General features: G+C 34.2%; 1 protein-coding gene across 3 annotated transcripts in view; it reads left to right on the forward strand.

Annotated features, from left to right (window-relative positions):
- The window catches only part of YTHDC2 (YTH N6-methyladenosine RNA binding protein C2), an 81,451-nt gene that overhangs the window by 11,279 nt on the left and 45,253 nt on the right, over positions 1 to 24,919 (forward strand). The window contains exons 3-12 of one of the 3 annotated variants that reach the window (XM_055298396.2): positions 291 to 487; positions 1,889 to 2,088; positions 8,145 to 8,311; positions 9,575 to 9,677; positions 10,910 to 11,066; positions 14,328 to 14,435; positions 16,263 to 16,411; positions 17,669 to 17,804; positions 23,599 to 23,725; positions 24,016 to 24,081. In XM_055298396.2, coding sequence (XP_055154371.1) covers positions 291 to 487; positions 1,889 to 2,088; positions 8,145 to 8,311; positions 9,575 to 9,677; positions 10,910 to 11,066; positions 14,328 to 14,435; positions 16,263 to 16,411; positions 17,669 to 17,804; positions 23,599 to 23,725; positions 24,016 to 24,081 — 1,410 coding nt within the window. The remainder of the gene's footprint in view (positions 1 to 290; positions 488 to 1,888; positions 2,089 to 8,144; positions 8,312 to 9,574; positions 9,678 to 10,909; positions 11,067 to 14,327; positions 14,436 to 16,262; positions 16,412 to 17,668; positions 17,805 to 23,598; positions 23,726 to 24,015; positions 24,082 to 24,919) is intronic. The other 2 variants (XM_055298397.2, XM_063612913.1) reach the window with 2 other exon arrangements.

Below are 24,919 nucleotides of genomic sequence, written 5' to 3' on the forward strand. Positions count from 1 at the left end.
TCATCTACCATGAAGTCTGCTAAAGACAAACTTTAACACTTAAGGGTAAGTAAGCCTTTATAGTGGACTTAAAATTGGATTTGCAGTACTTGAAATTTTAACTGACAATAGTATGGCCACTTTAGCCCAAGTCTTTCTTTACTGAATTTTTTTGGACTTTCAGCATCTTCTCCCAAAGCATTTTGATTTTTTTCAGTGTTTTGCTTGAGACATATTTTCTAAGTAGGCATACATCATATGTGAACAAGTTGACTTTATATAGTAAACAAATGATTTTTATTAATATTCAGAAAGGGAGCAAATAGATACCTAACTGTGAAGAAGAAAGATGGATCAGAAACAGCTCATGCAATGATGACCTGTAATTTGACTCATAATACAAAACATGCTGTTAGGAGCCTAATTCAAAGATTTCCTGTCACCAATAAAGAGCGTACAGAACTTCTGCCTAAAACAGAAAGAGGAAATGTGTTTGCAGTTGAAGCTGGTATGTATTTTCTGGGGAGCTTCTTCATTTACCCTATTATTTGATGACTGTTCTTTTTCCATTTTAGATTTATTTTCGAAAACCAAGATGAAATAAGATTTCTCAATTGGAATAGTTTGTTAGAAATTATTAAGAGTTGTAAACATTTGAAACGAAGTGCAGTGTTAAAGCGTGTCATTAAGTTGAACCAAGTTTTTTTTTTTTAGTATTAATAGTAATATCAATAGCTACCATTTACTGAGCATTAACTGTGTACGAGGCAGTATACTAAACCCTTTATATGGGGCCTCATAGCAACCCTTGCAAGGTAAGAATTTCCCCTATTTCACAGGTGAAGAAACTGAGGCTTAGAGGAATTAAATAATTTGTTCAAGGACACCAAACCAGCCAATAAACTGCAGAGCAGGTATTTGACTCCAGGGACTAGACTTTCATATATTATGCTGCCATGACACACTAATAAGTGAGATTTTGAACTGGGGCTTTAGCTCTGGTAAGAGATTGGACAGAGTCTTCAGTACATTAAGTTGCTCAAAGGTAGATAGATAATATATTTGGGTTATAAAATAAAGATGTAATTTTACTCTTTGGAAAGATCACTTCCCTAGTAAGGAAACTGTTTACTGCCTATAGTGATAAAATTTACATAGTTATTATTGTCTGTTGGAATAGATCAGCAGAATATAGAAAATATGTGGTCCTAGATATCAAAGAACTTGCACTTTAAATACAGGCACACAAACATATTTTGAGCTACATGAATATAAAACATTTCATACCTCTTCTTTATTCCTATCTGTTTAGTTAAATGTGGATGTTGGCTAAAATACTCCATTAGGAAATTTGTTAACATTAGGACCCTTATGTTTAACACATAATTATTCTATTTGATCACTTAATCTTACGTGTATAACATTAAACATATATGGGTTTTTTTTGTAATATGTTTTCGTAATGTACGTGATCTTATAAGTATAATGTACATTATTTCCTACTATAAAAATTTAATTTTCCATGAAATTATTGATAGAAATTTATAACAAGCCTAAAAATCATTTAGATTATCAAGGTTGTTTTATTTTTAGTGGTTGTTGAATGATTTATCAATTTTTAAACATTATGTACCAGAAATATGTCTGAGAGGTTCGCTTTCTAATTGATATTGAAATTTGTAACATGTTCAGTGAGAATAGTGTGTGTAAGAGTACAACAATTGAGATATTGCTTGACAACTTTATATAGACTGAGTAGAGAAGAAAACATTTGAAAGGAATTATGTTAGAAATTATCTCTTTTGGCATGTTTTTCTAGGTTTGGCAAAAAAAATTACTTATTTTTATTTTTAACACTTCTTTTTCAGTGTTGATCATACATTTTTTGTTCTTTTATTCATTTTCAAAGAAAACCGGGAAATGAGCAAGACAAGTGGGCGACTCAACAATGGCATACCTCAGATTCCAGTGAAAAGAGGAGAATCCGAATTTGATTCTTTTAGGCAGTCTTTACCAGTGTTTGAGAAACAGGAAGAAATTGTTAAAATAATTAAGGAAAATAAAGTAGTTTTGATTGTAGGAGAAACTGGGTCTGGAAAGACCACACAGGTTTGTTTCTTTTTTGTTGTTTATAGAAAAAAAAAAATATATATATATAGTCCCATATTATAATTTTATATCAAATTTACACTGCGTCTGTTTAAAAAAACAGAAAAAGAAACTTGTGGTTATTATAGTAATGGTTATTTCAGAAATAAATTACTACTGGAATGTGTTTGGAGAATTTGTAGGAAGAAAATGTTTTAAATAATTTACTTATTTTTAAACTAGTGCGTAAGGCCTTTATTTAAACAGAGGTGGGAAAGTGATTTGGTATCATGGAAAGAAGATGGGCTTTGGCCTTGAGTTTAGATTTCAGTTACCTCAGTTATTGAAGTTCTAGGCTCTTTTTGTAACCTCTGTGAGCCAGAGTTCTCATTTATAAAATGGGACTAATCATTGCAACCTTTCACAGTGAGGTGTAGAGATGATCTCTGTAAAGTGCCTAGCATAGCATTTTGCATATAGGAACCAAAGTAAAAGCAGTAATAACAAATATTAATATAAAGTTGACTGTAGAATGGAATTAATATGATAGGTTTGACTTGCATTTTTAGAATCAAAGTACCTCCTTATGAAGTTTCACTCATAGGATAACAGATTGGAAGTAGTAAGTATGACATCACATGACTCTTGTGTACATTCTTGCAGCATTTCAGCTTAAAATTACTAAAATTAGTTTGCTTTTAATAGAGGTTCAGATAAAATAATAAATAGAATATTTGTAGGTTTTCTTTTTTTAGGGACATAATTTTGCTTTTGACAATTGCCTAAAATTTCCTATGATTATATTGGTTAGTTTAATAGGCTTAGTAGATAAGGCAAGGTGGGAGGAGAAGTTGACTATAAACTTTACCAGTTTTTTATTTGAAGGACTTAAACATTTTTAAAGAATTATATCTGTTTATCCTTAAAACTTGATCCTGTAAAACTGAATAGTTAAAAACATGATGAAATTTTTTTCTGAAGACAATATACAAGATCTTTCTTTAGCATGAGTGTTTTTTTTTTGAGACCGAGTCTCTGTCTGTCACCCAGGCTGGAGTGCAGTGGTGCTATCTCGGCTCACTGCAACCTCTGCCTCCCAGGTTCAAGCGATTCTCCTGGCTCAGCCTCCTGAGTAACTGGGATTACAGGCACCTGCCACCATGCCTGACCCAGCACGAGTGCTTTTATGATTAAGTGAAATTCCATGGAGTTACTCCAGAGAATTTGTTTAGCTGTCTTAGATTGTTATAATTTTTTTAGGATGAGTAATTTTGCCATTAAGTATTAATTGTAGCAGTTCCAATTATATAGAATAGAGATTATGGAAGTTTCGATAAAATGTAATAAATAGGTCTTTGTTTAAATTATTTGAATGTCCTTGCTAATGCTATCTATATATGAGAATTATGGATGCCTGTTTTCACAATTATGTGTATCATTTTACTAGGGGTGAAAGGATACTTGAGAATTTAATTCGTAAATATGATACTCTTTGCTTTTTAAGAAGAAACTATTAATTTAATGAGTTCAAACCTGAGAAATAATTTTGTCCTATTTAAAGAGTTAATTAAAATACTAATGTTTTTATTCTTTGAAATATAAAATAAAACAGAATGTAAGTAGTATTTTATCTTGCCTTTAATGGTATTAGGAAGTTAAGTGATTTTTGAATATTTTTTCTTATTTGTGTTCATTGTGTGAAACTTGAACATTGTGGAAAATATTTTATAGAAGGTGGAAGCTTTTTTTTTTCTTTTGAGACAGGGTTTCACTCTGTCGCCCAGGCTGGAGTGCAGTGGCGTGCAGCCTCCACCTCCTTAGCTCCAGCAATTCTCCTCCCTCAGCCTCCCAAGTAGCTAGGACTATAGGTGCATGCCACCATGCCCAGGTAATTTTTAAATTTTTTGTAGAGACGAGGTTTCAACATGTTGCCCAGGCTGGTCTCGGACTCCTGGGTTCAAGCGATCCACCTGCCTTGGCCTCCCAAAGTACCGGGATTACAAGCATGAGCTACCATGCCTGGCCAGAAAATGAAAGATTTTAAATTCTCCTGCCACCCTGTGTCACTGCATTACTGTCAGAATCTCCAAATATATGCTCGTGGGCTTTTGTTTGTTTGTTTGTTTGTTTTTGGTGGTAGTGTTGGTGGGGGGTTTGTATGTTTTGTTTTTATTCTCTTTACAGCATTGTTATATATTGGTTTTTTAACATAGGCTAAGAACACATAATTTTGCATCTTGATTTTTTTTCACTTAACAGATTTGGATATTTTTCCAAGTCAGTGCCTATAGATATGCCTCATTGTCTAAACAACTGCACAGTATTCCTGAACATTTTTGTAATGATAATAAACAATGGCGAAAAATGACACTTTACTGTTTGCTGAGTTATATAAGAGTTGTCTCATTTCAACTTCTCAATAATTTCAAGACATGGAGGTTTTATCTTTTTACAGATGAGGATTAAAAATTAAAACTTACGGATGTTAATCTACTGTAGTTAACATAGCTAAGAAGTGATAGAGTAGGAATCTTTCTCTTATATTGTACTTACTTGTATCCTAATATTTCTTTTGCTTATTTGTAGAAATGTTTCAATAGGATAAATTTCCTAGAAGTGGAAATGCCAGATCAAGGATATGGCAGTTAAAATTTTTAATAGCTAGATTCACTGGTTATGTTCCATAACTCTAAAAAAGAGTTAACATATTTCTGTGCTGAAAGTATTGAAATTTCTTGTTTCTGTAAAGCTTGGGCAAGAATGGATATAATTTTTTAAATGTTTTTCAAGTTGATAAGCAAAAAATAATATTTTAACTTGCATTTTGTTGATTCTTAGTTATCTTTTATTTGCCTCTTACTGTTTATCTTCTGAGTTCCTTATTTTTATTCTTTTTGGCTTATTAATTTTTGATTTATTTTTTAGAGTGCTTTATTATATATTATAGATGCATGTCTGTTGACTGTTAAACATCTTAAAAATAATTTCTCCCAATTTTTTGTTTACTTTTTACCTTCATTTATGGTATCTTGTTTAGTAGTTTTATGTTTTTATTTAGTCAGATCTGTCGATATTTTTCTAGGGCTTTGGGGCATGTTAAGAGAGGCAGTTCCTACCCTAAGATTAATGGACATTTTCTGTATTTATTTACTTAGAGGTGGGGTATCACTATGTTTCCCAGGCTGGAGTGCAGTGACTATTCACAGAGTTGATTATAGCTCACTGTAGCCTTGAACTCTTGGCCTCAAGGGATCCTCCTGCTTCTACCTCCTAAGTAGCTGGAACTATAGGTCCATACCACTATACCTGGCTCTTCCTATATTTTATTCTAATAGTTTTATATTTTTTAAAAAATTCATCTGAAATTTATTTTATTGTATTATATCAGGTAGGAATTTGACTTTTTCTTCATGTTATTTCCAGCTCAAATACAACTTTTATTTAAAAATCTGTCCTTCCCCCCCACCTCCCCGACCCAATTTAAGATGCTATTTTTGACCAAATACTAACTTTCTATAGTACCAGGGTCTGTTTCTAGAATTTTTCTTACGTATCTTCAATCTCATTATCTATTCCTGCCTAGGATTCTGCTTTTTGTTGTTTACAGTATAAGCATAATATTCTTCTTCATTATCTTTTACCTTTTGTAGTGGTTACCCTAGAGTTTGCAATATACATTCACAACTATACCAAGTCCACTTTCAAATAACACTATACCACCTTACAGGTAGTGTGAGTACCTTAAATAACAGAATAACCCTAATTCCTCCCTCCTGTCCCTTGTATTATTGCTGTCATTCATTTCACTTATATGTAACCATGCATAAACATACATGTACACACACATAAGATATATACATACATAATCAACTACATTGTTGCTATTATTATTTTGAACCAATTGTTATGTGTTAGATCAATTAGGAATACAAAAAATAAAAGTTAAAAAAATTTTTTTTTACCTCCATATATTCCTTCTTTACTGTTCTTTCATTATGAAGATTCAAGTTTCTGGCCTATGTTATTTTTCTTTCTCTGTAAAGAACTTAAAAACATTTCTTGCAAGGCTGTGGTCTACTGACAACAAATTCCCTCAATTTGTATTCATCTGAGAAAGTTTTCATTTCTTCTTCATTTTTGAAGGATAATTTTGCAAAGTACAAAATTCTAGGATGGTGTTTCTGTTCCCTCCGCCCCCCCCCCCCCCAACTCTTTCTGTCCGCTCTTTTCTTGCATAGTGTCTGAGGAAAACTTGCATGTAATTCTTACCTTGGCTCCTTTGTAGGTAAGGGTTTTCCCCCTGCTCTGGCTTCTTTTAGGATTTTTCAGAAGATCTCTTTGATTTTCTGTAGTTTGAAAATGATACACTTACCTTCTCTTTTAAAATATTTATTGGTGGTACTTAATGCATTTATGCTTCTGGATGCGGGGTTCTGACCCACAGACCCTGACCCAGTGTTGGATGAGAGACATACACGGACACAGATATTTGGTCTGGGCCACTCACAGACACCAAGGAAGGTGCTGTAAAGAGTTGTAGCTGCGGCCCCATCAGCCAGCGAAGCTCACATTTATTCAGTATAGATTAAATGACGAAGGTCTTGAGTAGACACCACTAGAGGGTAGTTGACATTGCGGACCTCCTGAGTAGAGAGCATTATGCACCGGCGGTTGATTAAAGGTTGGTCTTAGGACCACATGAGTAAACAGGCTATTTAGATAAACTTCTCTGTGTCTACGAGCTCAGCTTTTAAGAGAATTCAGCTGCCTTCAGCCAAACACTTTATGCAAACCCCCAGGCCTTCCAAGAGGGTTTTTGTTTATTTCCTATAATTTTACAATTTCTCTCACCATCCCGACCGAACCCCCACATCTGGATGAACTAGTCAAGTTTAAAAAAAAAATCCTAGGGGCTAACACATGTATGAAAAGATGTTTTCTTTTACTCACAGTTAAAAAAATGAAAATAGAAACAATTATATTTTTTAACTATAAGATTGGCAGAAGTTAAAAAATTGATGATACCAAGTATTTGTATGGGTGTTGGAAGGCAGCTCTTCTGCTTTGTTGCTTTGTTGGTAGGAGTATGAATTGTTTTGGGGAGCAATTTGATAATTTTTTAAATCTAAATTAAAAATTTATTTACTCCTTGACTCAGCATTTTCACTACTGGTGATTTCACTGCTAGTACATATATGTTTCTAAAACTCTGGAGATAGGCGGTTACTGAAGTGTTGTTTATAATATCAAGCAACAACATCAATAACAAACCTAAAAAACTGGAAGTTACTTAAATGTTTAATCATTTGTTAAATTATAGCATATCCATGAGATGGAATATGCAGCTGTTAAAATGGGCTAGGTAGATCTAGTATGTTATGTGAAAACTGCAAATTACAGACATTAAGTACAGTCATTACTTTGCATGGATGAAAAACGTTCATATACACAAATATTCTGGGTTGTGTAAAACTTTTTTTTTCTTGAAAGATTTCATAAGTAACAGTAGTTACTTTTATGGAGAAGATATAAGGGCGTTGGTGGTAGGGAGTAGGTAAGATTTTGATTTTAAATCTTTCCAACCTGTTTGAATTTTATTTATAAAAAAGTATCTACAACCCTGGATTATAGGCTATTTTTGATTTTCAATGCTTTTCATTATTTAAAAAATCCCAGTGGAATTTTTATTTTTATTTCATTGACTTTATGGAATAATTTGGGGAGAAGTTAACATTTTTACAGCATTGATTATCCCCATCCATGAATATGGCATATTTTCCTTATATATTCAGGTCTTCTTTTATGTTTTTCCAGTAGCATTTTATAATCTTCATGTAAACCTTAAATATTCCTGGATATATTTGATTTTAGATATTTTAGCTTTAGTTTCTATTGTGAGCAAGATCTTTTCAAATTACATTTTTTAGCTGATTACTAGTTACATGAATGTTGTTGATTTTATGATTATATTTGGACTTGTTATAGAACTTCTTTAATGGTTTTTCAGTTGATTCACTTAGATTTTTTTGTAGTATGTGATCATGTCATCTTACAGTATTTTAAAACTTTTGTTTCAGATTCCTCAGTTCCTTTTAGATGATTGCTTTAAAAATGGTATCCCCTGCCGTATATTTTGTACTCAACCAAGACGATTGGCAGCTATTGCTGTGGCTGAAAGAGTTGCCGCAGAGAGAAGGGAAAGGATTGGTCAAACAATTGGTTATCAGATCCGATTAGAAAGCAGGTAAAAACAGTTCTCATGTATCTTCTCTTTTATCATGCTTAAAAAAGACTATGTATATTTCACTAAAAATAGAGGATGTGTTAGTTGAAAAGTTAGATGATCATTTTGCTCCAAGTAAGTCTACATCAGGATATTGAAGTTGTCTAAATCTAGAGAAATATTGAATGAAGAGTGTGAAAAAGACTTTGAACCATAGATAAAAATTCCATTTCAGGCAGGATGCGATGGCTCACGCCTGTAATCCCAGTACATTGGGAGGCCAAGGCAGGTGGATCACCTGAGGTCAGGAGTTCGAGACCAGCCTGACCAACATGGAGAAACCCTGTCTCTGCTAAAAAAAAAAAAATACAAAATTATCTGGGCTTGGTGGTGCATGCCTGTAATACCAGCTACTCGGGAGGCTGAGGCAGGAGAATCGTTTGAACCCAGAAGGTGGAGGTTATGGTGAGCTGAGATTGCGCCATCGCACTCCAGCCTGGGCAACAAGAGCGAAACTCTGTCTCAAAAAAAAAAAAAATTCCGTTTCGTTGTTTCGTGATCATAGTTATTTTACCTCTTTGAGCCTCAGTGTCCTCATCTATAAAATGAGTCAAAGAAAAGCATCTAGAGTACAGGTTTGATGTGAAGTTTATAGTGAACACTCAGTAACTGTTAGTGAATTTATTATCAGTAGTAGTATAAATTGAGCATCTTAAATCCAAAAATCTGAAATCCAAGATGCTAAAAAATCTAAAACTTTTTGAGTGCCAGCGTGACACTCAAAGGAAATGCTCGTTAGAGCATTTTGGATTTATGATTTTCAGATTTGGGATGCTCAACTGGAGGTATTCTAAAATCTGGAAAAATCTGAAACCTAAAACCCTTTCTGTCTCAAGCATTTTGGATAAGGGATACTCAGTATATGTAGTATTAGTAATGCCTTCTTGACAAGTAGTACTTTTTTTATTCTCAGTGGTGATTAAAAAATCTGATTCCATTTGCAACATACTTTATCCGCAAGCAAAAAGTACTTAAGGTTTTGTTTTGTTTTTAGAGCAGCTTAGGTTCTTTAACAAAATATGTCACTTAATATAAAAGGCTGTTGTCAGGCAGTTTCACATAACTGCAAAACCACATAGCTTTGCTAATAAACTGTACATACCAGTACACTATTATATTAGTAATGTTTATTAAAATGTGTACGAGGCCAGCATTTAATATGATTATATTTTAGTTACATGAAAGACTTGCAATTGTGCATTTTATTTTGCTTTTTTTTAAAAGGGTTTCTCCAAAGACACTTCTGACATTTTGTACTAATGGGGTATTGCTTCGTACATTGATGGCGGGAGATAGTACGTTGTCCACTGTGACACATGTTATCGTGGTAAGAATATTGCTGAATTTGTCATATGTAACTCAGATTGCTTAAAATTTAAATACATATGCCGTTTCAGGATAGTCTCAAAAAATTTAAATACATAATTACATTTTTGGAATAGGGTAGAAAAGAGAACCAACTTATTCTTTTGAACAGGCTGTAATGATCAAGTTCTTTTTTGTCTATAATTATTAGAAATATTTTGTATTACAAAAATAATAAAACCATCAAGCTTTATTGAGGGAAAATAAAATAAGCAGGTAGTTTTAAAAAATGTGCTTTTCATATATGAAAATGATGCGTGCACTTAGAGTTCTCAGAAAAGGGAGTTTTCTTTTATCTCTATATTTGGTCATTTGATCCCTTCATTAATATCATATATTTCCCAATGATAGGGATATACTAATAAACTCCATGATTAAGCCGCTAAATTAACTAACTGCTGATGAACTAAGTTGATGAGTTTACCCGTTTGTTAAGGAATTCTAAGCTTTTATCTAGTTTGTGTCAAAAAAAAAATTAGATCAAGTTTTATAAGCTTGGAATAAGCAGCTTTTAGAAACTTACCCAAACCAAAGGATGCACTTCATAAGGTCTGATGCTAAAAGAAACATATTTAAATAGATTTTTTATGTATTAAAAGCACATTAAATTGGACTTCACTTATAATTTTTTGTAGTTTTATATTCTGTGGGGAAAAAAGGGCAATATAGACAGCTCTCTGTATCTGTGGGTTCCATGACTATGGATTCAAACAACTGCAGGTTGAAAACATTTAAAAAAATATTGTGTCTGTATTGAACATGTACAGACTTTTCTTGTCGTTATTCCCTAAAGAATATAGTGTAACTATTTATCTAGCATTACACTGTACTAGGTAATATAGGTAGTCTAGAGATGATTTAAAGTATATGGAAGGATTTGCATAGGATATTTGCAAATACTATCCATTTTTTTTTTAATCAGGGACTTGAGCATCCATGAATTTTGGCATGGGGGAAGGCCCTGGAACCATTCACCCACAGATGCCAAGGGACAACTTTACTTTGTCATCTACATTTCATTGTTAATGTCTAATTATTTCTGAAATTCCTGTAACACAAAATTTTCATGAATATTGATTGGTCTTGTCCACATTTAATTTGAACTAGTGTAAAACCCAGTGGTGCCATTGTTTTAAAGACTTAGTCATCCATAATGTTTTAACTGTTGCATGGTTTTATTTCTGTTTACTACAGGATGAAGTGCATGAAAGGGATCGATTTAGTGATTTTTTACTTACAAAGTTAAGAGATTTGTTGCAAAAGCACACCACTTTGAAACTAATTCTTTCTAGTGCTGCCTTGGATGTAAATCTCTTTATAAGATATTTTGGAAGTTGTCCAGTGATATATAGTAAGTTAAATTGTCAGATTTCTTCTATAATTTTTATGAAAGAATACTTTTGGACATTATTTATCCTAACAGAAACTGGGGAATGTTCTGAAGTAGAGGCCATCTAATACCGTTCCCCCTGAAATAGGCTTAATTGTCACTTCTTTCTGTTTTCAACTTCTCCTTTTCTATCAACAGCTCTTTGGTATTGTGTAGTGAGCCTAATTCTCTTACCTTAAAAGGAAATATGCTTTATTTTCACTTTGTGTTCCCTCTTAAATTGTCCTGTAACTATTTCCCTTTGTTGGTAGATATCTTTGAAAAGTAGTCTATACTCCCATGTTTTACTTCACATTCACTTCTGAAAATGCTAAAACAACTTTTACCCTTGTCCTTTATTAAAAACTGATTTTGCCACCAGTCTTTAAAAAAATGATAAATTCGTCTTCAAAAAATACAAAACTTAGGCTGGGCATGGTGGCTCACGCCTGTAATCCCAGCACTTTGGGAGGCCAAGGTGGGTGGATCACGAGGTCAGGAGATCGAGACCATCCTGGCTAACACAGTGAAACCCCATCTCTACTAAAAATACAAAAAATTAGCCGGGCGTGGTGGCAGACACCTGTAGTCCCAGCCACTCACGAGGCTGACGCAGGAGAATGGCATGAACCCAGGAGGTGGAGCTTGCAGTGAGCCGAGATTGTGCCACTGTACTCCAGCCTGGGTGACAGAGCAAGACTCCGTCTCGAAAAATAAATAAATAAAAATACAAAAGTTCTGTTTACTTCGATGAAATGATACAAAAATATATAGAGAAAAAGTTCACAATTGCCCCTATCCTTGTTCTATGTCCTACTTTTCTGATTTATGGATGTGAACAGTGTTATATATATTCGTTCTTACTTAATGTAAGAACACAAATGTATGCAAATATTTACATATTTATAATATTTACAAAAATCGGTTTTATGGATTTATGATTTATGGATGTTGACAGTGTTTAATATGTATTCGTTCTTCATGCTCACAAAAATGTATGCAAATATATACACATTTATAACGTTTACAAAAATTGGTTTTATAAAAATGAGCACATGGCTAATACATTATTTGCAATTTGCTTTATCATGAACAGTTTTCCAGTTTAGTAACCCTGGATCTAGTTCTTTATTTTAAGCAGCTGCATAATAAAGTATTTCATAATATTGATGTACTGTATTTATTTAACCATTTCTTTATTTGCGGATATTCAAGTTGGTTCTAGATCCCCCGCCTCGCCCCTGCCAACAGTGTTATAATGAACATCCTTTTACGTATATCCTGATGTACTGGATTTCTAGGGATAGATTTCTGAAAGTGAATTTGCTAAATAAGAGTATATCTATTTTTAATTTTAACAGCTTTTGCCATTTTACTTTTCAAAAGGCTGAAATGATTTACGTTTCTGAAGTGTATAGGGTTATTTGTTTGAATTTTTACCAGTGTCGTTTGACATTAACCTAATTGCCAATCTGATACTCAAATTTTAGGCAAAAATCTTACTTAACTTTTCTGTGGTATCTTTTATTGTTGGCTCTCTCTCTATTTTTTTTTTTTTTTTTGTGAAATGCTCAGATGCTGTAATCTGTTTGATAACATTGCTGCTTCTGAACCTCATTCTTCATTATATGCCATGCTTTCTCAGTGTCCCCTGTGGGCTTCTCTTCTTTTACGTGGTGCTTAAATAGTGGTTTTCTCTAGAATTATTCCCTTGATCCATTTCCTTTTTTTTTCTGTTTGTTCCGACTTCCTTCCTTCCTTTCCCACTACTCCCATCTTCATTTCCTGCCCCATGCTATACTCTACTAGGTTTTGGAGATGCATAGTTTCCCTGGAAGCTCTCATTCATGCTCTGGGCTTCTGTTTTTTGTTTTATACTGATGACTTCTGAATCTTTATTTTCAGTTGTTCTCCAGAGCTTTGGATTTAGATACTTCTAATATGCCCTAAACTGAATACTTCATCTCTTCTGCAAAACGCTTTTCTCTTCTTGTGTTACCTGTCTTAGTTAATCATACTACTATTGACCTAATCACCTGAATCACAAACCTATAAGTTCTTAACTCCTTATAATAATCTTGGGTGATCAGGGACATCAGATCTGTACCTATGCTAATTGAAAGCTCGTTTCTCATTTTACATGCCTAAAACCAAACCCCATTTCCCACCAGCAAACCTGTTCTTTTCAGCTTTCTTTGTTACCTCAGAGAATGACATTATCATTCAGATTTGCAAGCCAGACATCCAAGGACTATATTTGACACTTTCTTATTTTTTTTACATATCCAATATAATGCTGAGTTCTACGGATTTTACCTCCCGACTAGCTCTAGAAATTGTCTGCTTCTTTTTGGTTTTCACTGTTATTAATCTCATTCAGGTTAACCTGAACTATTGCAGTAGCTGCTACTTGGTTTGACGTAGCATTCTGCTGTCTTTTAAATCCATTCTCCATATTGCAGTCAGAGTGGTCTTCTCTGAAGTAGAATTCTGATGATGTCGAGCACTTTCCTGAACTTAAATCTTTGAATGACTTTTACCTCAGGATAAAGACATAAACCCTTAGTAAGTCTTATCTTTTCCTCTTACCTCATCTTGAACGATCTCCATTCGCCCACTCCCACCATTTTTCAAGTAAGTTGGCCTTTTAGTTCCTTGAAACACCTTTAGGTCCTTGAAACTCCTTTCTAGCACAGGGACTTTGCACATGCTGTATTTCATCATCATTATACACTTTTTATTCTTTTCATATGGCTTTGTTATTTTGTTTATCTTCTTGTTTCTCAGTTTCTTAGTGAGGATACTTTTCTTGATGCGGTCAAATCCCCCGTTATATACTGTCGTGATGTCTTGTATCTCAGGACTTTTCACAACTCTATATTTACCTTCATATTCTGGATTTTTGGATTAATTTCTGTCTCTTCTGCTAGCTTGCCTCCAGGGAACAGGAAATAGCTCTGTTTCCTCTTACCATTTCTGCTTATAATACAAATGATATCGATGCCAGACACATGATAAGTAGGTAGTAAACACTAGAGGAAAAAACCCAAGCACATGAACAGTTGTCTAATAGTTGTTTGTAAGTCAAAGTTATAGTTAAAGGACAATATTATAAGAGTCACTTGATCTGTGAAATTGCTTTTGGATATTATACTCAGATTCATTAACTTCGGATTTTCATGTTTTTATGTGAATTTTCTGTAAGATGCAAGTTGAGTATTTAATTTTTTTTTTATTATTTAGTACAGGGAAGACCATTTGAAGTAAAAGAAATGTTTCTGGAAGATATTTTAAGAACAACTGGATATACAAACAAAGAAATGTTAAAATACAAAAAGGAAAAACAGCAAGGTAAATTTTTTAATAAAAGAAATATAAAAGAAATTACTATTGATAATGACTTTGACTCCACCCTTACATTGTGAAAGTACAAGGACACTTGAAAGTGTTTTTCTCTTGTATATAATTGTGTAACATTGTATTGGAATATTGTCCCAAGTATACCTTTGCTTTCCGGTTTGTGTCCAGAAGTTATAATCTATGGAGAGAAACTGAAAGTGGGTGCCAGAGTTGAGGAGGTGTCTGTATCCAAAGATTCAGCCACCTTTTAAGGAGATAGAAGAGTATATGCTGGCTGGCCACAGCATATCTCACAGGGAAGGACTGGGAAGTGAATGGGAGGGAGCGAAAAAAGTAGTATGTGAGTAATAACAAACTCAACTTTGATAAAAATGTTGAGTTTTCCAAATCTTGATGATGTTACAGGATTTCATTGATACTTTGAATTTAGCATTATTTACCTGTTAATATATCTCTTGTAATGACTTGTATTTCAACTTTTGAATTAGGGTTCAGATTTCTTTTTCTTAATTTTAACTTCATTATTCATCATAGAAGACTTGGCTTCAAGCTTTGATACCTTGTTTATTCTGTATGCCCTTGGACAAAAATCGGAACTCCTTTGGATTCTCCCCTTGAAACATGTAATCAGCAATGCTGATTTCACTGGGCAGCACTGAATTACTGATATGTAAGTTGTAAAACTGCTAGATCTTGAAACTTAAAAAAAAAAAAAAAAAAAAAATTTTTTTAGAGACAGGGTCTTGTTCTATCACTCAGGCTGGAGTGCAGTGGTGCAATCATGGCTCACTGCAGCCTCGACCTCCTGGTCTCAAGGGATCCTCCCACCTCAGCCTCTTGAGATGTAGACCACTGTGCCCAACTAATTTTTTAAATATTTTGTAGAGACGCAGTCTTGTTATGCTGCCCAGGCTGGTCTTGAACTCCTGGCCTCAAGCGATCCTCTTGCCTCAGCCTCTTAAAGTGGAATTACAGGCATGAGCCACCATGTCCAGCTGAAACATTTGAAGATGAAAATTATATGTAATTGTATCGCAAAAAACTAGCATGGTGCTAGAACTTCAACAAATGGTTTTCTACAAAGTGCTGTATGAATATTGGTCATTGATTTAAACAATAGATTTAACATGGATAAAAATACTCTTAATTCTGGACTTACTTAGAAGTAAACTTATTAGTAGGACTTATAAGTTTATATTTATTATCAATCTACATCTATTATTAATAGATGAATACATGAATGTATTAGCCCGTTTTCACAATGCTGTAAAGATACTACCTGAGACTTGGTAATTTATAAAGAAAAGAAGTTTAATTGACTCACAGTTCTGCATGGCTGGGGAGGCCTCAGGAAACTTAGTCATGATGGAAGGCAAAGGGGAAGCAAGGACCTTCTTTACATGGCAGCAAGAGAGAGAAGTGCAAGCAAGGGAAATGCCAGATGCTTATAAAACCATCAGATCTCCTGAGAACTCACTCACTATCATGAGAACAGCATGGGGGAAACTGCCCCTATGATCCAATCACCTCCCACCAGGTCTTTCCCTCAACAACTGGGGATTATAATTCAAGATGAGATTTGGGTGGAGACATAAAGCCTAACCATATCAATGAAGTTTTCAAGCAGTTTCATGTGTCTTTATGTTTCAGCATTAACACATTTTATATTGTATATTCTTAATATACTTTTTAAAAGTAACTAGAGAATAAGAGCAACTTTTAAGAGATACCAGATTCACATAATTTATTTAAACAAAGGAATACATTTCAAAAAGGAAATGATTTGTCTACATATTCTTTCTTTGGTAATTAATTTAGAAGAGAAACAACAAACCACACTTACAGAATGGTACTCAGCTCAAGAAAATAGTTTGAAGCCTGAATCTCAGAGGCAGAGAACTGTTCTAAATGTGACTGATGAGTATGACTTCCTGGATGATGGTGGTGATGCTGTCTTCAGTCAGCTGGTATGAACTCCCTGGTTTCCCACTAATATTTTGTGTGAAAATTGTGTAGGTTAAAGGACATTTTATGAGCTTATAATTTTTTTTTTTTTTTTTTATGAGGTGGAGTCTCGCTCTGTGGCCCAGGCTGGAGTGCAGTGGCGTGATCTCGGCTCACTGCAAGCTCCGCCTTCCGGGTTCACGCTGTTCTCCTGCCTCAGCCTCCTGAGTAGCTGGGACTACAGGCGCCCGCCACTGTGTCCCGCTAATTTTTTGTATTTTTGGTAGAGACAGGGTTTCACTGCGTTAGCCAGGATGGTCTTGATCTGCTGATCTCATGATCCACCCACCTCAGCCTCCCAAAGTGCTGGGATTACAGGAATGAGCCGCCGTGCCCAGCCAAGAGATTGTAATTTTTTACTGCATAGTTGAATGATAATTCTCTTGGTTTTAGACTACAACCAGTTTTTCAGAGCAACTTTCTACTCTTTAAAAAAATAATTTACCCTTTTTTTGAGCATGTGATAGTATGTAATGCAGATATGCTTGCAGTTTTCTACCAGTGTTTAAAGTTGTAATGTATCCAAATGAACTGTCCATGAGTTTTTAAAAATAGTTTTAGAGAATATTTAAAAATTGGTAATAAAAATTGTTATTTAACATCTTTATAGATATGCACACTAAATATACTATGTATATTATGATATATATCTTATACGTTTATAGGATTATAACACATGCTATATATAAAAACATATAGTATAGACTTATTTGGGTCATGGAACAGCATTTTGACCATGTATATTTGTGGTTCTTAAGACTGGCTGTACATTCTGTCACCTGAGGGGCTTTTAAAGCCCTATGGAATCTGGCATCTTACCAACGAGAGATTCTGATGCACTTGCTGTGGGGTGGGACCTGGCATCAGTATTAAAAAGCTCCAGGTGATAACTTCCCTTGATGTGCAGTTGGGAGAGAGAACTACCGATCTGTATGTGCATTTAACAACATCATATTGGAAGCACAATTAACATTGTGACTGGATCATAGTCCTTTGTTGAGAAACTCATTCTCAGATAAAAGTTGAGTATAAGAACTAGATACCGTATTGTGAGTGATAATGTTTGTGATGAAAGGAGAAATTTTTTTATATCAAAGCCTTTGCTATAGTATCAGGATTAGTAGCCTTATGGCCATTGTGGCCATCTTATGTTCTTTGCAAGCAAATGTTACATTATTAGGTAATTTATGATAATTTATGATTTTTACTGTTTTTTGTAGACTGAAAAAGATGTGAATTGCCTTGAACCATGGTTAATAAAGGAAATGGATGCTTGTCTTTCTGATATATGGCTACATAAAGATATTGATGCCTTTGCTCAGGTCTTTCATCTCATTTTAACTGAAAATGTTAGTGGTAAGTTTATTTTAATTTTAAAAAATTACCCTTGCAGTTATTTGTGGTGGAAGTATAGTTTAATTCAAACCTATGTACTACCAATAATTGCACAACCAAAAATTTTATTTTTTAGTAGTATTTATTTTATTTCAAATGCACAAATCAGGATCTTCTTGCTAGCATAGCATAGTAGAAATAAATATTGTGTTAAATCAGATTCTTAAGCTAATGTCTCCATTGCAGTTTGAAGAGCTATGTGATTATATGACAATTATGTGCAAAAACGCTGTTATGTGTATGTGTTGTGTATATGCTCTTTTCTTTCCCTTCCTTGGAAGGGATTTAGATGTCAAGTATTTATTCTTTCACCTAAACCCGAATTGATTACTTTCTTCTTGAAATATTTTACTCAGTTAACTTCCAGTATTTCATTCTTGGCTTATTTTCTTCTTATTTCCCTAGCTCTAACTTCTTGGTTTTCTTGGCAAGATCTTTTTCATTTTTTCTAATTTGCAAATATGAAATCTGCTAGGTCTCAATCCTTAAGACCTTAATTCTATGTATACTTACTCCTTAAGTGGATCTCAAATAGTCATTGCTTTAAATATCTATTTTAAATGGCCCCTAACTTTATGTCTCCAGACCTCACCTACCCCCTGATTTAAATATACCTTATCACTTGTTATCTCCAGTTGGATGTCTGTTAGGTGAATAAAATTGGATATGCCTTAAACAACTTCTGATCCCCTCCCTACGTACCTTCCTGTCAACCTGCACTTTTCTTGTGTTTCCCTTTTCAGTAAATGGTCACTATCATTCACCTAGTTGCTAAGGCAGCAGAGCATATAGAAAGTCTGCTGTCACATTGCACATATAATTCATTAGCAAATCCTGCTTACTTTGCATTCTAAAATAAATCCTGAATATGACCACTTTTCACTTCCCCCACTGTACATTTCACTCCCCCTACTGTACATTTCACTTGCCTAGTCCAAGCTAGCCTCTCTTCTGGACTATTGCAGTAGCCCATTAACCATTTCTGTTTTTATGTTGCCTTGCACATATAATTCATTAGCAAATCCTGTTTACTTTGCATTCTAAAATAAATCCTGAATATGACCACTTTTCACTTCCCCTACTGTACATTTCACTCTCCTAGTCCAAGCTAGCCTCTCTTCTGGACTATTGCAGTAGCCCATTAACCATTTCTGTTTTTATGTTACTGCAGTCTGTTCTCCACAGAAAAATAAGATTGATCCTTTCATAAAGGAAATTGGATCATTCCACTTGCCTGTTCTCAACTCTCCCAGGCTTCCAATTACACTGTGGATAAAAATCAAAGTCCTTTCCATGATTAGGCCTCTGGCTGCCTCCTTGATCTTATTTTCTGCCACTTGCCTCCTTGTTCACTGTGCCTAGACACACTTGTCTCCTTGATATTCTTCATGTATGCCAACACATTCCCTTCTTTGGGACTTTGGTTTCTTGTTTCCTATGCTTAGAAAACTATCTCCACTGGTAATCACATGGCCCAATGCCTACTTATTTAGGTCTCTGCTTACATATTGCCTTCTCAGAGGTCTTTTCTGATCACCTTACTAAAATTGTACCCTTTTCTCACAGTATTTCCTTACTCTGCTTTATTACTCTTTATTGTACTTTCATTACCTGTCATGTTTTTTTTATTTTTCAGTACTTATTTCATTTACTAGAATGAAAACTATGCAGAAACTTTGTCAGTTTTACTTATCTCTGTATCACCAGAGATTCATCGTTTATTAAGTGCTGAAAAATCTTTGTTGAATAATGATATTATTATTATTATTATTGTTACTTTTGAGATGAAGTCTCGCTCTATCACCAGGCTGGAGTGCAATGGTGCGATCTTGACTCACTGCAACCTCCGCTTCCCGGGTTCAAGTGATTCTTCTGGCTTAGCCTCCTGAGTAGCTGGGACTACAGGCGTGTGTCATCACGCCCAGCTAATTTTTTTGTATTTTTAGTAGAGATGGGGTTTCACCGTGTTGGCCAGGATGGTCTCAATCTCTTGACCTTGTGATCCACCTGCCTCAGCCTCCCAAAGTGCTAGAATTACAGGCGTGAGCCACCACACCCAGTCAAATAATGATATTACTTTTAAGCATCTTTACCATATGATAATCTGTTGGAACATGTTTAGTGATGGGAAGTTCATTACCTTTCTTTTGAATTTGAATTGTTTCAGTAGTTAACTTTTTAGTATGTTGATGTGAAATCTAACTACATAGCATCTCCCTTTTTCTGCTTCTGGAGTTATCATATGTATTTATGCCTGACAGACTTCTAGGTATATGAAGATGATTATTCTTTTTCCTTTAAATTTTTTGTTTTTTGGGCTGACTGTACCTGTTACTTCAACTGTTCTTTAATATAACATGATATCCGGTCCCCTCCTTCCCTGGTCCGCCTTCGCTGGATGTGTTCTATTTTATCCCTTTTAAAAAGCATAGTATCCAGTTCTGAGTGTTAATCTCTTAGTAACCATCTTAGCCTAAAACCTTCTACTCTTTACTGATATTAATTCAGCCAACCCCATTGTCTTATTGATTCATATTGTTTTTGAAATCTTTAGTTCTTTTTTTAACTTATGATTTTATTAAATTATTTAATCATCATGTACTTGTTTTGAATTTTTTTGAGCTTGAGACATTCTGTTTATTCATTATAAATTTTATCTTAAAGTTAGATTTGGCCCATTGTTTCTGCTTAACAATTTTTTAAAAAAATTCTAATTGTTATCTATTACATTAATAAGCTTTCTCTGTTTGTTAATTTGAGGTGCCTGGGTCAATTACCAAGCACGTGATACGCCACAAGGGACTTTAGGTCAATATTTGGGTGTGGTTGTTCAAGCAGTTATAATCCTACACATCTTCTAGTCTAACTTCTTAAAAAATAAGTTGGGATTTTTTGACTTTTTTTTTCCTCTTTGTAAATGTATGTTGGCTCCTATTGATTTAGTGTTTAAAGCTCATTATTCTTTTTTGTTTTGTTTTGAAACAGGGTCTCACTTTGTCACCCAGGCTGGAGTGCAGTGGTGCGATTGTGGCTCACTGCAGTCTTGACTTCTGGGCTCAGGTGATTCTCCCACCTCAGCCTCCAGAGCTTTGGATTTAGATATTTCTAATATGCCCCAAACTGAATACTTCATCTCTTCTGCAAAACCTGTTTCTCTTCTTTTGTTGAAGAGCTGGCCAGGCTGGTTTTGAACTTCTGGGCTCAAGTGACCTGGCCACCTTTGCCTCCCAAAGTGCTGGGATTACAGACATGAGCCACTGTGCTTGGCCCTCATTATTGATTTTTTGAAAAATAATTTATCTCCATTTTTAAAAGTAACTTTTTGGATTTGAAAGTGTAGATATTTGTTCATCTGCAGTTTTCTGGCATTCTTTCTTTTTCCATTATTTTAAAAAATATTTACTCTGAAGAGTTTAGCAATCTTACTTGGAAGTTAAGGAATTTAAATTCTGAAAACAGTGACTTTAAAATATTTATGATGCATTTTAAGTATTTAAGTATTATCCTTAGCTCTCTTCCTGATATTTCTTTAGTGAATACTAGACTGTTCATTTGATTATAGTCATCCTGTGTAGACTCAGGTCTCTCCTCTGCTCTCATGTACAGTTTGTACATTTCCCAGAGTCTGGTATTATTATGTCTTAAGCCATGTGAGGAACACTAAAATGTTACAGTAGCTCAGTCATTCACTTCTCATCTTTTTATTTCACTTCTAAAATCTCAACGCTTAATTTGCACCAGAACTGAAAATATGTCATATGATTTAGGAAACTCTGGGCTTCATAGATTTCTCTTTAGTACCATCATTTTCCCCATGATCATGTAGAAGTAGCTAATAATCAGTTAAGACTTGACATTCTCTGTCATACTTACTATATCTATTGCTGCATTACAAATGATTCTAACACTTAGAAGCCTGAAACATTTATTATCTCACATAGTTTCTGAGAGTCAAGAATCTGGGAGTGGTTTAGCTGAGTGGTCTGGCTCCAAGTCTCTCATGAGGTTTTGGTTAAACTGTTGGTTGGGGCTGCATTCATCTGAAGGTTTTTGGGGCTGGAGGGTCTGCTTTCAAGAAGCCTCACTTACATAACTTTTGGCAAGAGTCCTTAGTTTGTTGCTGGCTGTTGGCAGAATAGCCATGAGTTCTTGTCAACTGCCCTTCTCAATAGGGATGCCTTATTCTAACTGTGAGGTGGCAGGTGGCTTCTCTGAGAGTGATTCAAGACAGAAAGAAAAAGAGCAGGAAGAAGTTGTAGTTACTTTTTATGACCTAGTTCTTTCACGTTATTCTGTTCATTAGAATGAGTCACTTAGTCCAGTTTATATTCAGGGAGAAGGGAATTAGGCTCCACCTCTTGAAGGGAGGAGTGTTAAAAATGTTTTAAATGTTTCACATTTATTCATACCCTTCAGCTCAAAATGCTACTCCAAGGCCATTAATTGAATATTCAGTTGAAGAAGTAATTTTTATACAGTGAGTACAGATCAAAATAAATTGGCCTTTTAAAATGCCTGACCATCCCAGACTTATTGAATCTGAATCTTGGAGTAAAGTATGGCTATCTGTGCTTTTTAAAATACAAAGCAGAAACAACAACAACAACAAACCCACCCCAAAAAACAAACCCCGAAGCAAAATAAAAATACATGCCATTATATATTTGTCCAAATCCATAAAATGCACAAAACCAAGAGTGAATCCTAATGTAAACTATGGACTTTGGTTGATGTGTCTGTGCAAGTTCATCAGTTGTAACAAATGTTCCACTCTGGTGGGGGATGTTAGTGGGGGAGGCTATGCATGTGTGAGGCAAGGGACATATGGGATATACTTGTATTTTCCTCTCAGCTTTGCTGTGAACCTAAAACTTGTTCTAAAAAAAATAGTCTTAAAAAAAAAGCCTGAGGCAATTTTCTTGTCTCTGCCCCACTTTAAAAGAACACTGATTTATATTGGTAATGGATACCGTGTTTCAGAGTGTTTATTAAATAGAAGATAATTGGGTATACATACTGTATATGAAAGATTAAAATTTTCCTTTTGTAGTTATCTTAAGTTTTACTATTGAGGGTTTTTTTAAATGAAATCTTAATGAAATTACCAATTTTGTAATTTAAGCAAATTAGTGCTAAGCAATTACATTGAATTGCTTGAGAAATATATTCTAGGAAGAAACTTCAATAGAACTTTAATTATTTTTCTAATGTAAGGGTTTTATGGGAAATAAACTTTCTGTCAGTGTTAATCCCATTAAGTGTCTTATAAAATAGCCTTGAATGGGGGATTAAAAGCAAAGTGAAATAACAACAAAACATTGTCTCAAACTTTGCATTTGAAGCTTTTAAGTATTCATTACTAGTTACTGATGAAAATTAACTTTTAAATTGTTTAATTATATCTTGTCATTTGGTAATATCTAGATTTAGGAAGATTATTTAAGGTTATGCAAGTTAATAGCTTTTGTTTTCTGTTAAAATAATATAGATGAGCTTAGAACAGTTTAACTGTGATCTTTCCTCCTCCTACCTTCCAACCGACAGTCTTTATTCTATTTACACTAGACGTATCATAACAGATTGCTGTAGATGATCTAAGTGAAGGTTTATATAGTGCTGTCATTATGTAGTTAAGGAGCAAGTCTCAGGCTAATTATCCTGAAACTCAGTTCTGCTATTTCAAATTTTTTAAACAGTGAAAATGGTTTTAAGTAGTTTGGAAATTTAAGTTTTATTTATCTTTTCCTTTTTTTAGTTGATTACAGACATAGTGAAACCAGTGCAACAGCTCTGATGGTTGCTGCAGGACGTGGCTTTGCAAGTCAAGTAGAACAGTTAATCAGTATGGGAGCCAATGTCCATAGTAAAGCATCAAATGGCTGGTAATTTTAAACTACATTGATTCTGTATATATCTTTGTATAGCTACACATATCTTTTTTGATTTCTTATGTTTGTCTTTATATTAAAAACTATTGTGTAATAATTGCTGGTGAATTTCTGTTTTAATGGGTCAATAATTTTGAATGACTTGTTTTTTAACTATAATTTATCTTATTTTTTATTTAAAAAGTTTTTTGAAAAGACAAGGTCTTGATGTTGCCCAGGCTAGTCACGAACTAGTTCTACAATTTTGATGACATCTTTCTTATATATCCTTTGAATTTTGGCAGGATGGCATTGGATTGGGCTAAACACTTTGGGCAGACTGAAATTGTGGATCTTCTAGAATCTTACAGGTAAAACTTTATACTATTTTAAATTCTACCTTCTTTTAAAAAAGAGCTTCACCATATAAATTATGGAGTATACAAATGTAAACCATTTATCGTCTTTTATCCAGAGATTTTTTTTTTTGTGATTCTAAGGAAATTTTCTGTCTGATCTACCATGGTATAATATTTGTCTTATTTTAAGAAATCAGAAGAGGGATTTCCAATTAAACATGGTAGATGCAACATAAGTATTTATCTCTGCATTTTCTCAAACCTTTTACATTTCCCAAAACCTCACTAAAATGACAGTGAAGCAATATAAAGAAATTTAAAAGGTGTAAACCAAAGTCAAAGAGAATGGAAGAGGACAGGGCAACTTATAGAAGATGTTAATTTTGGGATGATAGCTGGTTGATTGACTTAGCAGAACTAAGAAAACTCACAGTGCCAATGAGAAACACTCATTTTAGCTTTGGAACTCCTTAGAGGCTCATTCAGTGGCCTTTGAGTGAAGCAGTAAAACAAAATTAGTTATCAAAGAGAAAACTTATAATACAAGACTATAATAAAAGATACTGCATTCATGAAATAAAAACAGTGTGCTATCAAAAAGGAACAGAACACGAATCTTTGTTCAGATTTTGTCTTCATGAGGCTGACCCAAATTTGCCCTATCTGATATTACAATCTACCCTCCACGCACTGTCCATCCTCTTTAACCTGTTCTACGTATTCTTTTTTTCTCCAGAAGCCCTACCACCCTCTGATACACTATATAATTTACTTGTTCACTGTTTTATTGGTTTATTGTCTATCTCTTCTCCCTACTAGAATGTAGTAAGCTTATTGTCTGCGTGTTCAA

This window comes from Symphalangus syndactylus, chromosome 11 (genome assembly GCF_028878055.3).
Source record: "Symphalangus syndactylus isolate Jambi chromosome 11, NHGRI_mSymSyn1-v2.1_pri, whole genome shotgun sequence".
NCBI lineage: Eukaryota > Metazoa > Chordata > Mammalia > Primates > Hylobatidae > Symphalangus > Symphalangus syndactylus.